The sequence below is a fragment of the Denticeps clupeoides genome, chromosome 9 (assembly GCF_900700375.1).
Source record: "Denticeps clupeoides chromosome 9, fDenClu1.1, whole genome shotgun sequence".
Classification (NCBI taxonomy): domain Eukaryota; kingdom Metazoa; phylum Chordata; class Actinopteri; order Clupeiformes; family Denticipitidae; genus Denticeps; species Denticeps clupeoides.
This window is the reverse complement of record NC_041715.1, coordinates 20,970,425-20,985,314: the sequence shown is the minus strand read 5'-3', so window position 1 is coordinate 20,985,314 and position 14,890 is coordinate 20,970,425. Positions and strand designations below refer to the sequence as shown.

Below are 14,890 nucleotides of genomic sequence, written 5' to 3'. Positions count from 1 at the left end.
AGTGTTTTTAAAAAGCATTTTATCAACAAGTAGCATGTGGGATATTATAATATTACTGGGGCAATAATAATAATAATAATTGTGTAAATGCAACTTTTTGCAAAGCCGAACTAGCTGTACACGTAGACGTAAATGTCATTTTAAAATATCGGCTGTATCACAGTACAGTAGGTTCTATGGCCTTCAATTGTCTTGCTATAGTTTAACTTACAATTGAAGTGTTCACTTGAAACGTTGAGTCACTGATACAGAATAGCAGCATATTGATAATGTATCACAGTACTTCGCCCTATCGATTCATGGTCCCACACCCACGTGAGACTGGGTAGAGCTCCGTAAAATGAATCTTGCTTGATGTGGATTTAACTGTATCCTGCCTCACTCTACTGGGGGGTTAAAAACCTGATGGCAAGACAGTGAACTCTGCAGCACCTGTCCAGATCTTGGTGAAGACATGATGCTAAGGTCTCTACTTCATCAGACCACATCAGTGTTATGTGGGACGTTCAGAAGCTGCGTCCTGGTTTCCTGGTCATGCCCCTCACCAACTCTAAATATTCAAATACCACCATCTCCAAACTCCATGTGTGCACTATAGGGTGGTAGTAGCCTAGTGGGTAACACACTCGCCCATGAACCCGAAGACCCAGGTTCAAATCCCACTTACTACCCCTGTGTCCCTGAGCAAGACACGAACACATTAACCCTAATTGCTCCAGGGGGGGACTGTCCCTGTCACTACTGATTGTCGCTCTGGATAAGGGTGTCTGATAAATGCTGTAAATGTAAATGCACTTCTGGGATCTAGTCTGCTGGCAATGAAAAGATGATGTAGAGTAGTTGTTGCACTTTAATGTGACTACATGCGCAATTGGCATGAGATGGACTAATAAAAGTCATACAGGACAGCAGGTCCGCAGTATGGCCCAGATCCACCCGCATCTCAGGTCAGATCAGAGCTTCACTTGGCCTTAGGAGGTAACACAATGAAAGAGATGTTGTTCAGAATGCTCAATGCACCATACTTTTTTATTTTCTCATAATAAAATAATTCCTGGCCAATCTGGCTGTGATGAGCTGTAATTAAAGAGCTGAGGCGTGTTTAAAGGCTGCGGCTTTCTTTCTTGGCCGTGTGTCTGCATTGTTGAGCAGTCTGGGGAGACAATGTTGATGACGCGCGTTAAAAGCGTTGATGGCAGGTTTAATCACAGTTCGTTAAACTGCTCCATGTCTGCTGTGGGACTCAGAACAGACACCAGCCATCTGCCAACATGGAGCCATGCAGAAAAGTCACCCTGTTCTGCCATTTTCCTCCCTGATGTACAGAAACCATGGCCACTTGCAGCTGACACCTCCCATTATGCCACAGTTCTGCCACTGAGAGAGACAGAGGTTGTCATATTTTGAGGCTGAATTATTATCGAAGAGAATCGTACAGTAAACCATGCAGTGATGAGGGGAAATAATCTGTTCCAATGGATGATGAAATGTCCACATGGTGGATGGTGAATTGGATTGGTTCAGGAATGTTGAATTCAATAATGTGCTTTGAAATCATTTAAAAGAGATCATGTTTTTACAGTTATCACATGAAATAGACAGGATCTTGTGCTCAGTGTTGCCAGATTGAGCCATTTTGTATTTGTTTTGTTTAGATTTTTTTAGAGAATATTGGTTCTGCATAATAGGTACTGTTGAATGGTAGTTAGAGAAGTAAAATGCTTATTAGGTATATTTGGTAGGTTTGTGTGGGGTTTGATGTTTTTTTTTTATTCTTGGATTATTTGAAAACCGGGCCACACAGACCTGCCCACAGCAAACTCAGAGACTAGATGGAAGTAATTGAGTAAGCACATAATAAAAGAACAGACCTTTACAGAAAGAAAAAAAGCCAAAGGTGTTTTTAACTGACAGTGATTGTGCGACAGAGACTACAGTAGAAGTATTCATAAACCATAGGCGACTGAGTGAGGAAACAAGGTCAAAAATTGGTTTTATGTCTGCACCAGACACTTCACTATTCAGTAATAAAGCTGGTCTATGTTAATATAATTACCAGTTTAATTGTGTGTGAATAATTATACACAATAATGTGTACAATAAAGAACTCAGCAGATCCCTTTACCTCTCAAGCGAGAACAAGATCACAGATGGCTGAAATCACTTGGGGCATCATCAATGCATTTCAATGGCTTAAAGAACACTGATCACCAACAGCAGAAAGTTTACCTAAATACCAACACGTCTCTTCAGCTCTCAAATTTCTGATGGAATCTTTCATACGGTGAGTCCTTAATAAGCACGTGCAGACTCCATCAGAGGAACCATCATCATCTGTGATAAGGACAAGAACTCAGCAGAGCAACACACCCATTTTCAGAACAAGATCATGGCTTTCACCTCACAAATAACAGGTTTTCTCACTGTGATTGGCTGTTTTAGTGGAGCAGTAATACTCCAGCTACACACCTTTCAGCCACATAATTGCCTGTGGCTTTCCTCCAGAGGCGACTGATGCTCTGCACTGTTCCTGGTGTGGAAAAGTCCAATTAAAACTGGTTTAATACTGAATCTCCCACTCTTAACCCTGAGGCAGGAAAACCCATGAGATGTCTGAGTGGGCTACATAGCATCCCAGACTCTTGCCATGTTCTCTGGCAGCCATAAATTGAGCAAGGTTTTAGTGTAACAAGCTACATTCCCACCACCTGGCTGAACAAAATGATAATTGTCAGTTCCTTTAATATTCTTCCTTAAATAAGATGAGGTAATTCTCCAGAATATTGCAGAAAATTATGAAATGTAACATAATGAAATGTAAAAATCCCAAGTTTTAAATACCCAACATATGTGGACATATATGGTGGGCAGACATGAAAGGCGCCTGGGGTAGCAGTGTGGGGATGTTATCTTTCCGAAGGGGACCTCAATGGCACGTTGACAGTTCGGATTTTGAACCTGCAACCTGAAAATATTTTCTCCATGATCATATACAGAACAGGGATTCATCAAAAGCAGAAACTCGGCATTCTCTGAGCTTCACCAAATTACCAAATCCTTCCTCCCTGAAAATAAGTAGATTATAAATTAGATTTCTCATTTCACACTTTTTGCATTATTTATTGACACAAGCACCTTGTGGAGTGTAAAATGCCTGCTCTGGGTGAAGTTTTATTCTGTAGGGCATAGATTTATTTTTTATCCTGCAGTCCTCTTTGACTCAGCTGTGTCACTGGTCTCATGGAACTGCAAGCCACCATGAATGTTTGAACAAAGGAAGCAAAATGAGGCACCATGATATCTTGAGGGCTTTTCACGTGTTGTTGTTAAGTGACCTGCCTGGGGACGTGCAGAAGCCTGAGCCATGTGTGCTTTGAAGTCTAATTACCGCCTCAGTCCACTGTCTACTCGGCTATTGAGTGCTGCCCCTGGCCAAATTGGATGAAACAACTAATAATTCTTTATCTGCACTCAGCTTCAAATGATATGTGGTGAGTGTTCTGGTCCATATTGGCTGCAGTGGATAGTTCTGATGGATGCTGCACGTTGGGAGCGACTGAGAATTCTAAGTGTGTTTGGGGCCACTGGGAAAAGCATCTTGCTGTTCTTTCTGTGTGTATTATGTATTGTAACCAAGAAGCACAACCTTATAGACTAGAGTAGATTGACACTCTGCTGTTTATAATTTTCTGCACCATGGTGTCAATTGATGTCACAATGTTTTGTAGATTAATTTCCTGGTGCAAATGTGGTATTTCGTCATATACATAAGGGCCCACCATATAGTACATTTTCACAGGGGAGGCAACAGTTGAACTGTTTTTCTATCCTCTATAGTGAATGAATGAAGGTCTCAATATAACCCAGTTTATAACAGTTCCATTTTTTTACTAATATTGTTTTCCAACACTTACCCTCACCCTCTAACATGCTCTTTCCCATGTTGATGAAGGACTTGGACTTGATGGATTACAGCTTGAAAGTTCCTACACTCTCCACTTAACTAATGGAATTGTTACTTCAGTTTAATTAATTAACAATTTTCATTGTTATTAAAATAATTATTTAATAAATGAAGAATTTCATTTTAATTCAATTAATGAAAAAATTGCATTGCATATGTAAAAGACTGATTGTTCTGAGGCTCATCTCAAAACACAATAGAATTGGAACAAGCTATTCTATAAAACAGCTTTGAACATCCATCCATCTTCTTAACCGTGATCGTGCATTTTTGAGCTCATATCAAACTATGAATAAATTTGCAAATTTCAGAATGTGGATACTTTGTTTTACCATGGTGTTGCTGTCGTGGCTCATTCTGCTTCATCAACATCTTCTGTGTGGATGTTATGTGAACATTCTGCATATTCTCTTTGTGCCACTGAAGAACCAAAACTGGCCTCTCAGTGCGCTCAGCCGATATGTAATCTGAGTTCAGGAAACGGCTTCAGATCCATGTGGATGGGCATTGTTAGTTTCTGTCTGTTTTTGTGTGGATTTTAAGGGATTGTTCCTCTCCGTCTGATTATAATAAACCCAGAGAACATAATGACAATGCACATTAAAATGCATGACATATAATGAAATATTTTAATATTCTGCCAGGAAGTGAGTGATGAAGCACAAATCCCCTCCATTTTGATAGCCGCTTGTCTCTGACTCATGTCCACCCCTGTATGAACAGTAGGACTTGTCATGTCCAATAGATGACTTTTTGATTAATAGCACTCATAGAAAAATACGCTCTGTCTGGCTAAATGCCATTATTCATGGAGTGATGGGCTCTGACGAGGTGTGTGTGTGTGTGGAGAAAACATTTTTATAATAGATGTTACATCGGCTGTGTGTTAACAGGGAATTTGCTTGTATGTAGTGTAGTGTGTGGATACTGTGTTTTTAAATGTAAGGTCCTTTTTGCACTTTATGAGCTTGTTATGGTATGTAACTAGCTGATAGACTTTGTTAAACAGCAGTTGTACCTGGGTGATGCCTGTGTTTTTGGAGTTCAGGTGATGCCTGGATTGTTGGAGTTTAGATGATACCTGGATTGTTGGAGTTTAGGTGATGCCTGTGGTGTTGAAGTTAAATAAATATGAACAGATCAACTGTGGTATGAAATCACAGTAGATTAAAATCCCCTCCAGGTGTTATAGGGTCATAATCTCTTCAGACCCATTCAGATGTTACAAACAGAACCATCTTGTCTTTTGCAATGAGAATTCCTTTACTTTTTTCTGGAGATGCAGTAGATGTGAAATGTATAGATGTGGAGATGTAGAGATGTGGCAGATGTGAGAGGTGATGATGTGGTAGATGTGGGATGTTTAGATGCAGTAGATGTAGAGATGTGGAGATCTGGAGAAGAGCTTACAGGCCTGTGGATTAATCTCCCACTTCTTCTGTTTTACAGATGCAGGCTCGGGCTCCGGAAATGAAGGTACGATATTTGTTCCTCTTTCTCTCATGCCTAAATCCCAGCATCTTACATTCACACACACACACACTAATCTGCCATTTCGAATCTGAGAACAAATGCTTTGTGTGGTAATTTAGATTGTAGATCACCTGACCCACGTCAGACCTAATATTCTATTAATAAGAGAAAATATTTACATATTCTGAATACATGGTTTTTAATAAATTCTGAAAACAATATACCTATTTTCTACAATATAAATTTTTTGAGATTTATCAAGTCATACCAAACAGGTATGAAAGAAAGAAGACCAACAGCATATGATCCTTGGAGAAATTTGTGGATTCCAGACAGGTGTTTTGTGTGCAGTGATCTTCTGATCTTAGTTTTGAAGCTGTCCATGGTGTGTGTGAAGAACGTGACTATACTCCTTTGTAAATATTGTTGGAGAACCACTTAACGCTACCAGAAATGTTTTTTTTTTATTTTGCCTGCTCTGGAAGCCAATATTTGTGACATTAGAATGTATTTTTATCATTTCATCAGATGGGGAGACATCTTATGCACTGAAAAATAAATGTTTTGTGGCAATTGAGTAAAGAGAAATAGACAAAAGACAGAGAAAAAAGATTCAAGAGGAGGATTCAACTCAGAGAGGTAGAAGAGAGATTAAAAGGGTGTGGTGGAGAAAGTGCTGGGGGGGGTGATGGTACAGAAAGAAGGAGGGATGGAGAGAAAGAAGCCAGGCAGAAATAGAGAGAAGGAAAAAAAGAGTAAAACACTGGAGCTTTATGGAGAGAATAAAGAAGGAAGGGACAGAGTGAGAGAGAGAGAGGGATGGATGGATGAGGAGAAAAGGTGGAGCTTTATGAACAGAACCAAGCAGGAAGGGAGAAAAGAGAAAGAGATAGAGCGAGAGGGATGTGAGAGGAGAAATGGTGGAGCTTTGTGAAAAGAACTGAACAGGGAGAGAGAGAGAGAGAGAGAGAGAGAGAGAGAGAGAGAGATTGATGGGGAGAAATGGTGGAGCTTTGTGGAAAATACTGGGCAGGGAGAGAGCAAAACAAACAGAGCAGCACCAGTGTGATAAAAATCAAATGTATTTTAATGGCCGGTGATAAATCACAGTTGAGAGTCAGGGGTACTGGGAAACACAGCAGCACTGCGGAGCTTTAGGGGTGGGAGGGGACAACTCTGCTACGGTGGCCTGTTGGGCCTAAAACTGAGAAACACTACTGCTGGTCCAGAGAAACAATATCATTTGTAGGGATAAGGTTTTGTGTGCTGAATCTAACATTATCAAATGTATTCAAGTCCAGCAGTAATACAGTGATTTTCACATGAGCGAACAGATTCAGCACTGTACAGTAAAGCACCTACAGTGGAAGTGGTGGTATCAGACTAATTAATTCAGAGTACCTACTCTGAAATGACTCTAACCCGTTGTCATGTTAAAATCAGACAGAAGAAACTAGGTGTCCTAACTTCATTAGGTTAATGCACCATGTGATCACACAGAAATAAAAGTGGTAGAGCAGTGAACTTAATTCTAGTGGTGGAACTATATTTTGACCCCTAATGCGATTCCTGAATGACCTTTAACCTACTGACTGTTTACTGTCTCACCATATTCTGCCCATTCACAGCTCTGCACCTGAGAGCATGTGCTCCACATCTTCTCAGTGAAGAACATTAGTCTTGTTGTGACCTGAGACTGTGATGAAGCCAGTGACCTGAAGTAAATGAGATACTTTATTATGTTGGGATCTTCCTCATTAAAGTGTTATTTAAAAAGTAAATAATGGTGTAATAATGGTGTAATTAGTGTCTTTGCCCTCAGCCATTCATCAGGAATGGTAATCATTAAAATGTCTTCTCATCCCCTCCTCTCTAATTTCAGCTGGGGTTCATTCATTTCAAGACCTTTCAGATATATGATCAGTTCGTTTGGGTGGGATTATGGGAACGTGAACGTTAAGGTCTGTTTCTAAAATACAGAATAGTAGAAGTAGTACAACTACTGAACACAGAGGTAATGATTAGTTTTGTGTGCTGCTTCTGCATGAAGATATTATGTTAATGAAGTCATGAGTGACTCAAACAAGATAAATTGCAAACAAGGTTCCACATGACTTTAGTCAAATTGTTCATGCTTTTGAGATGTTTTTAGATGTTTCTAATTCGTCACTTCATGAGATTTTATTATATACATCTACAATCCTGTCAGCAGAGTTTGATACAAGAGATATGATACAAGTGTTCAGTTCAGGCTATGAACCACCACAGCAACTCCCCAAGACGTTTCTGACACTGCCTCCTGATCAAAGGGCATGAGTCAGTATATATCTCCATTCTTGCTCAGACAGTCTGTGCTGGGTAACACTTTACCCTCCTACGGCACCAAACGGTTAGGCAGAACGGTTTTGAAGCTGTCCAAAAGTAATTTTCCATGGCCACTTCAATATTTACCCATGCCTTTTTTGGCAACAGCCTTTTTTGGTGCCTTTCAGTTGAATCGGGAGAACAATAGAAAGTGCTGACCAGACTCCCTCCCTCTCCGCTGATGTCCACCAGCATGTCCTCGGATTGCCGCCATAACAAGCACCAACTGCCTTCTGACCACAGGTTTTAGGAGCCATGTCTGCAAATGTGGCCATGAACATGGGTGGTATTGTATAAATGTATGATTAGCGTCTCATGTCCTCGTCATGTCTCACGTCCTTGTTGTCTTGTATTGGTGTGTGTTTGTGTTTCTTTTATTAAACCCCCTGTTTGTTCTATGGCGAGTCCATCATATCTAGCTGGTACTTGTCCACCTCCTGCACCAACTCCACCTCTTTCCTAGCTGGCTAGGTTATGTAACACGTCCCTAAAGCAGTTTCCATTCTTGAGATCCAGTCTTCCTTGGCTCCCATATCCTTCATCATTCAAGTGATGAACACGCAGACAGATCCTACATTGGGGCCAGTGGTGGCCAAGTGGTTAAGGAAGTAGCCCAGTAATCAGAAGGTTGCCAGTTTGAAACCCGATCCACCACGGTGCAACTGATGTGCCACTGAGCAAAGCACCGTCCCCACACACTGCTCCCTGCTTTACCCCGCTTACTTCTTACCAAGGGTGATGGGTTAAAAGCAAGATTTTATATAGAGAATCGGGACTTCTTGGTTTGTCCTCTCACCCTAGATCAGTTTAACATAAGAGATCCTTTCAGGGACCTAAAGCCATTGTGTTGTGATGCATTGACACCCTACCAATAGAAACACAGCATCAAAGTGTTGAGGTCACAGTAAGTAAGTTGATTACAACTATTTAATTAAACTGCATCATCTTACCATGACACAGTGAGCAAGGCGGGATGCAGGAGAAAAATGTTGAATGCTGTAGGCCTGCCAGGTGTGTTTTGACAGTGAATGTTGCTTCTTGTTGACGTGATATCGATAGACCTACTTTTCAGTTTTGTTAGGTTTATGAGGTACCGTGAGGGCGTTGCACAGTAATGGCATTAACCACACCTGCTTTTTGCGCTTTGACTGAAGTCTGATTTTATGCATGCCACGTTGAGTCTGAAACCGGCTTAAAGCTCCAATCAACCACACTCTGAGGATCACAGACTGCCACAAACCCCACCACCATAAAGAGGTGATAGTCCATCAGTGGGAGTGCAACAAGTGGCACATGAAAATTAAAAAAATGGACTCATGGGGAGTCACATTAAACTGTAATAAAACATAAAAGTGTTTGGACTGGTGTGTGTGTGTGTGTGTGTGTGTGTACACAGGTAAAAATAACACAGCTAAATTATGGTAATTAATCATGCTACCATCTCTGACCCACAGAAGCACAACAATATGGCTCCACCCTGGGTTCATTAATTCCTATTACTGTGCTACAGCCTCCTGGATCAATTCTACTTTCTGCATGATCAATACCCAGCTGCATGTTGCAGGTCCCATGGGTGAAATCCTGCAGAAATCTGCAGCTCCTCTTCATGGCTGCAGCACCAGACAGTCGTTATGTCAGGACAGCGTCACTGAGGGGTATAAAAGCAGCAAGCAGCACCATATCCACTGGAATCTGCCTCTACCCACCAATGTGGCATCTCCATGGTAACAAGGTTAGAGGTTGAGGGGAAGGAATAATCTAATCTCCCAATTTCACCCACCACCATGAAAGTGGTGCAGTGTGGTACAAACGGACAAATAGTAGAAGCTGGAGAAACACACAGCGAGAGATATTAGCAGTTGGTGATGTAGCAGTGCTTCTTTTGTGAACCATCAATCACAATCTGATATTAGCGTTCATTGTGTTAGTGTTAGTCTCTGCAGTTAACTAATCTCTGTGGTTTGTGCAGTACATGGTTATTATGTGAGTTTGGTTATTTATGGTCTGCTTTGGCAGAAGGCAAAAACACCAGCAGTCAGCGCTAATGGTAGAAGGTCTGTAGGTTTGTTCTTAATAAGGTGTTTTATAAAATCAGATTTTGACCTAGTTTACACATTTGTTAATATATGTTTAGCTTCATACATCATTTTATTTCATTAAATGGAATAGAATGGTGGTAGAAGCCTAGCGGGTAACAAACCACAGGTTTGAAACCTATGAACCACAGGTTTCAACCCCACTTTTGTGACCATGACACTTAACCCTGAGTGTGTCCAGGGAGACTGTCCCTGTCACTACTGATTGTAAGTCGCTCTGGATAAGGGTGTCTGAGAAATGCTGTAAATGTGAAAGTAGAAGACAGCAGAGACAGAGAGACAGAGAGAAGAGGGTCCCGTTTCATCCCATCATAGTTTTCTTTAGATTTCATTTAATTTCAGAGCCCTTCTTGTCACACATCTCAGGAATTATTAATATTCCTCATGCTGTTGTTAGAATGCAAATCCCCACCAAAATCCAAGGGATCTGACTGAAATGAGACAAAGGGGGAAGCAGGGAGAGCAGCTGACGGAGGAAAAATGGTTACTGCTTCCACCACCTCCTCTTACCCTCCTGGAGGTCACCCTCGGGGCAGATGGGGTTTTTATTATTATATAAAAATAATGACAGTGGTTGGAGGTGAGCGGGGATTATATTTATATTTATGGGGCAGTATGGAGGATGGAGGCGAGGGGTGGAGGCAGTGCTTACATAATGGATTCGCCTGCATTTGATGAAGGTATAGAGTGAAAGCAGACAGGAAGTCTTCTCTGTAGCCTGCAGCAGCAGAATGACATCAGAAGATGCCGCTCACTGTAAACATCTGAGGGACCCAGGGGCCTGAAATGCAGATTTTATTTATCTGCGGGGGAAATGCTGAGCTAGACAAGGCTGCATGAGGAGCTTTATTTGTTTGTTTACTCTGGGATAGACCACTGGTGAACTGGGCCAATGCTGACCTACTTCTGCCAGGTCTGAGGAATACCAAGCTAATTGTTCATTGTGTTGTGTTCACTGTTATACAATGTCTATGGAATATGTTTGATATCAGCTGTTCAAGATTCCTGTTTAGCAACATCACCAAAAAGTTCCTTCCAGATCCAGACCATCACCATTCATCTCTTTGCATATCCGTGAAGATGAGGGTCATTTTGTGATAGACTTTGTCATTGAGCTTTTAGCACCAAATCAGAACACTCTGCTTAACTGTAATCCCCATTATTGGATCTCATAGAATATTTCTCCTCTGATGGTTTGAGATGTATATCTACTGATACTAAACATACTCAATGCAGCATTATCATATGTCTTTTGTTCCTAAAAAGGCTTCTGGAATTTGAATCCACCAGGTGGTATTAATAAAATTAAATCTAAATTATATTCAAAGATAAATGTTACTAATCGATTTTGTTCTTTTAATAGTGTTTCTTTGTTACTGCAGACTTCAGGATGACTGAATAAGGACAGGAATCACTGTTAAAGTTGCCAGAGAGTTAAAAACGTTGCATATGAAGAGGACAGAGAACGTGGAAATGGCAAATTGTGTAATGTTCCCGCTTTAAAATGCAAATCCCACAGAAACAGAAGAGGGTGGTAGATAAGCTCCAGTTCCCAAATCCTGCATAACATTCCCTCACCCCACCTCAGGAAATGATGGGAGCTGCACCATCTTAACTATGACCTCATATTAGATGAGACAAACCATGGGGAGAAGAACAGAGCTTATCAAAGCAAAGTTTCTTTCTGGCATGCATGGAACCATATCAGGGCAGTTTTTACCCCAGAGAGAGGCAACGGCCTTTCATGCGGAATGACTTGAGTTTATGATCAGTGAGCAACAGTGAAATTATGACGTTAATGGATTACAACATCGCATCAGATAATGGAAGACATCTTTCACTCATCATTTATTGATTGGTGTGTGTGTATGTGTGGAGGACTGTTAAAGAGCAGAGGAGGTCTATTTATATATTTACTGTTCCAGACTGAGGAGCACCCATGGGGCTCTGCTGCTTAAAACTCATAATCTAATCCTGATTTATGTCCCCAGTGATGATTCGCTGAGGTTGAGAGCCCTCGATGGGAGGACATTTCTCTGTGTAATACATGGAAAAGATGAAATGTATCAGTGATCTGTGAAATCCATGAATCCATTAGTTGGTTAGTGTGAGTGACCTGGCAGCCTTCACAATGCAGCATGGATGTTTTGAACTTTGAGGTGAGTCAGGGTCAGTGTAGCTTGCAAACATCACTGAAATATTAACATTGGTTAATTTTGACATCATTCCAAACATCAGAAGCATCAGAGGCACACAAACAGCTAGTGCTACATGACCTATGAAGGACACTTCTTAATGTGATTCCCAGTGATCTGCGTGTTCCAGTGGTGGGCATGCTGGTGGGAAAGACACCCGGTCGCTTAGTAACAGCACAGTCATGTCTGGCAGCATCTTCCACAGTAGATTAGGCGTTAGCGTGAGCGCGAGCCATGGCTCTCCAGGGTCCTGCGTTGGCATATGCCACCGTCTCCTGTAGCCCACTGGATAGAGAAGGCAAGAGAGAGCCACTGCTGTAACCGGATTAACGGGAAGGAGCAGAAGAGAATGGTATGAGTTGTTCTGCCTGATGGAGCTGATGGAACTGGAATGTGATGCTTGTGAATGTTTACCATGATCGTCCACACGAAAGTAATTTAATGGTGGATGGGCATCACATTTATTCACACTGACTGTGTCTGAGGGCACAATTTTCTAAATGCTGTAACAGACGTAGCATATGGGGCTTGTTGACTAGTGTAAGGTTAATAGTGTCCTCAGGATTTACAGAAATAGATAAGACAATAAAGACCTGCTTGCTAGTTACCTGTATCTTGAAGAAGTAATATTCTTTTGGGTAAATAGAAGTAAATACTTTTATGGGTTTTACACTAATGGAAGTGAAGTGATTGTCATTGTGATACACAGCAGGGGAGCAGTGTGTGGGGACGGTGATTTGCTCTGTGGCACCTCAGTGGCCCCTTGGCAGATTGAGATTCGAACTGGAAACCTTCCTTTTACAGGGCCGCTTCCTTAACTGCTAGGCCACCACTTCCCCTCCCTTATACTCAACTATGTAAACCATCAAAACAGACCTAATTCAACCTCTCTCCATGTTGCCACCCAGTTCTTGAGTTGAACCAGGTGTGGTGGAGAGCACATGGAAAGAACCAGTGATCTCTGTCTGGTTGGTTGGTTGGTTGGTTGGTAGGAAGGTTGCTCTTTGTTATAGATTTATCTATAATAAAGAGGCAGTGGTATAACCAGATCAACCCCTGTGTAAAAAAAGTGAGCACTGTGTATGTTTAAAAGAAGATGTTAGCAGCTCCAAGAACATACCTTCCAGTATGGACATGTGTGTGACCTGAGGAGCTGCATCAGCAGCACGCTGACTATACAGCAGTACTGTCGTGTCATATGTCACTCTGGTTTTGTAGTGGTTTTCTTTTCTTTTGTTCTTTGTAAATGTCCGTAACTGCTGATCTTCATGCCCAGTTACAGAACATGACCTACATCAGAGTTCAGCAGAACTTGCGAATGCGTCAATCAGTGAAGGGCACTGCTTTTCCCCGTCCCCAGCACACCCCACTCTAATCAAATCTGCACGTCAGCCTGATCCCTCCATTCTTAGCCTGCAGGAAGTGACACCTCATCGATTGGGTATTGATCAGCAATGTGCTGGATCGTGTTTTTCTTTCTGGCCCACTCCATCTTCTCACATTTCCTCTGCTGCCTTCAGCTGCCTCTGTCCTTGTCTTCTTTGCCCTGACACCATCTTCCTTTTTACTGTTTTCTGACAGTTCACACCTTCCCTGCTGAGGGAAGACGCCCAGCTCAGTACTGCTGACTCCTACGTTGTGGAAGTGAGAGGAACGTTGTTATTTGGGTGACTGCAGCTGGATAAATCTGGACAACAAACAGACCACTTAGTACCTCACCAGCAGGACTTTCTACCAAACACCTCAGAGCCTCTGTGCAGGGGTCCAAGCCCTCTGGACCTGCATAAAGGCAATAACAGACGAGGACTGACCCCGAGCCATATTCCTCCATTTCTCGACCCCCCGTTGTGCAGTACTTTACTACTTAGCCATTCCCTTGTCCTCACCTCCGTCTCGCGCCATCGGTGATGAGGCTCTTAATGGATCCCCTGCAGTTCCATTACACGTCTCTCGGGGTTGATAAAGAGGATGTCCTGAATCTCTACTGCCCTCCTCATGAGCATCACTATTAGACAAGGTTGCATCAATGTGGTTTGTACTTTCATAGTGGAAAACAATGGAAAATTATGGAAAATAATATTTAAAAATCACTGTTCCTGGCCAGAGCTCCTTTGTGGCTCTCCATAAATAATTGTCCAAAACATCCAGTACTCATTTGTTGTCCTCGGCAGTGCCCCTGTGCCCTTGGTTGCTCGTGCTGTTTGCCCCAGCTGCTCGTCTATTCTGTGTGAGTTACCAAAAGTGTTACAGCACTGATAGCACCACTACTCTATAGTTTGGATTTAGCACAAAAAAATATTTTTTTTTAATTGAAAACATTTCTGATCATTAAATAACATTCACATTTATGTAATATTTTAGATTAAATTGTATTTTGGTTAAAAAGGCTATTCAGATTTGGCTTTTAAGCAGGGTTGAATCACACATGGGTGAAAAGGGTGGAATTATTTCAAAGTAAAAAATAGCAAAACTAAATGTTTTTCACAATTATGCCATTTACTTAGTGGAAGCCAGAAGTCGAATAAAAATTTTAATTTTATTAATTGCCTAGTTTGCAGTCTGTAGAATCTGCTGATCCTATAGAATCTGTTGTTCTAAGATACCCTTCAGTGGGTGGACAACCTGACAAGACCAAGAGAGAAGGAGTCAAGACCATCTGAAAGACCAAATTCCTCCACTAATTCCTCCCTTTTAATCCACTCAAGGAGGGTGACCTAGTTTGAGCCTTGTCCTGCGTTTGGTCCTCAATTTTCATTTCTGGTAGCTGGCTCTGCTGGGCTGCCAATTTGTTCTTTATT

At 41.6% G+C, this 14,890-nt stretch overlaps 1 protein-coding gene across 3 annotated transcripts in view; it reads left to right on the top strand.

Moving 5' to 3' along the window:
- Window positions 1-14,890, top strand: part of tmeff2a (transmembrane protein with EGF-like and two follistatin-like domains 2a) — a 63,797-nt gene that overhangs the window by 35,043 nt on the left and 13,864 nt on the right. For all 3 annotated transcript variants that reach the window (XM_028991728.1, XM_028991729.1, XM_028991727.1), the window contains exon 4: window positions 5,414-5,440. In XM_028991728.1, the coding sequence (XP_028847561.1) occupies window positions 5,414-5,440 (27 nt within the window). The remainder of the gene's footprint in view (window positions 1-5,413; window positions 5,441-14,890) is intronic.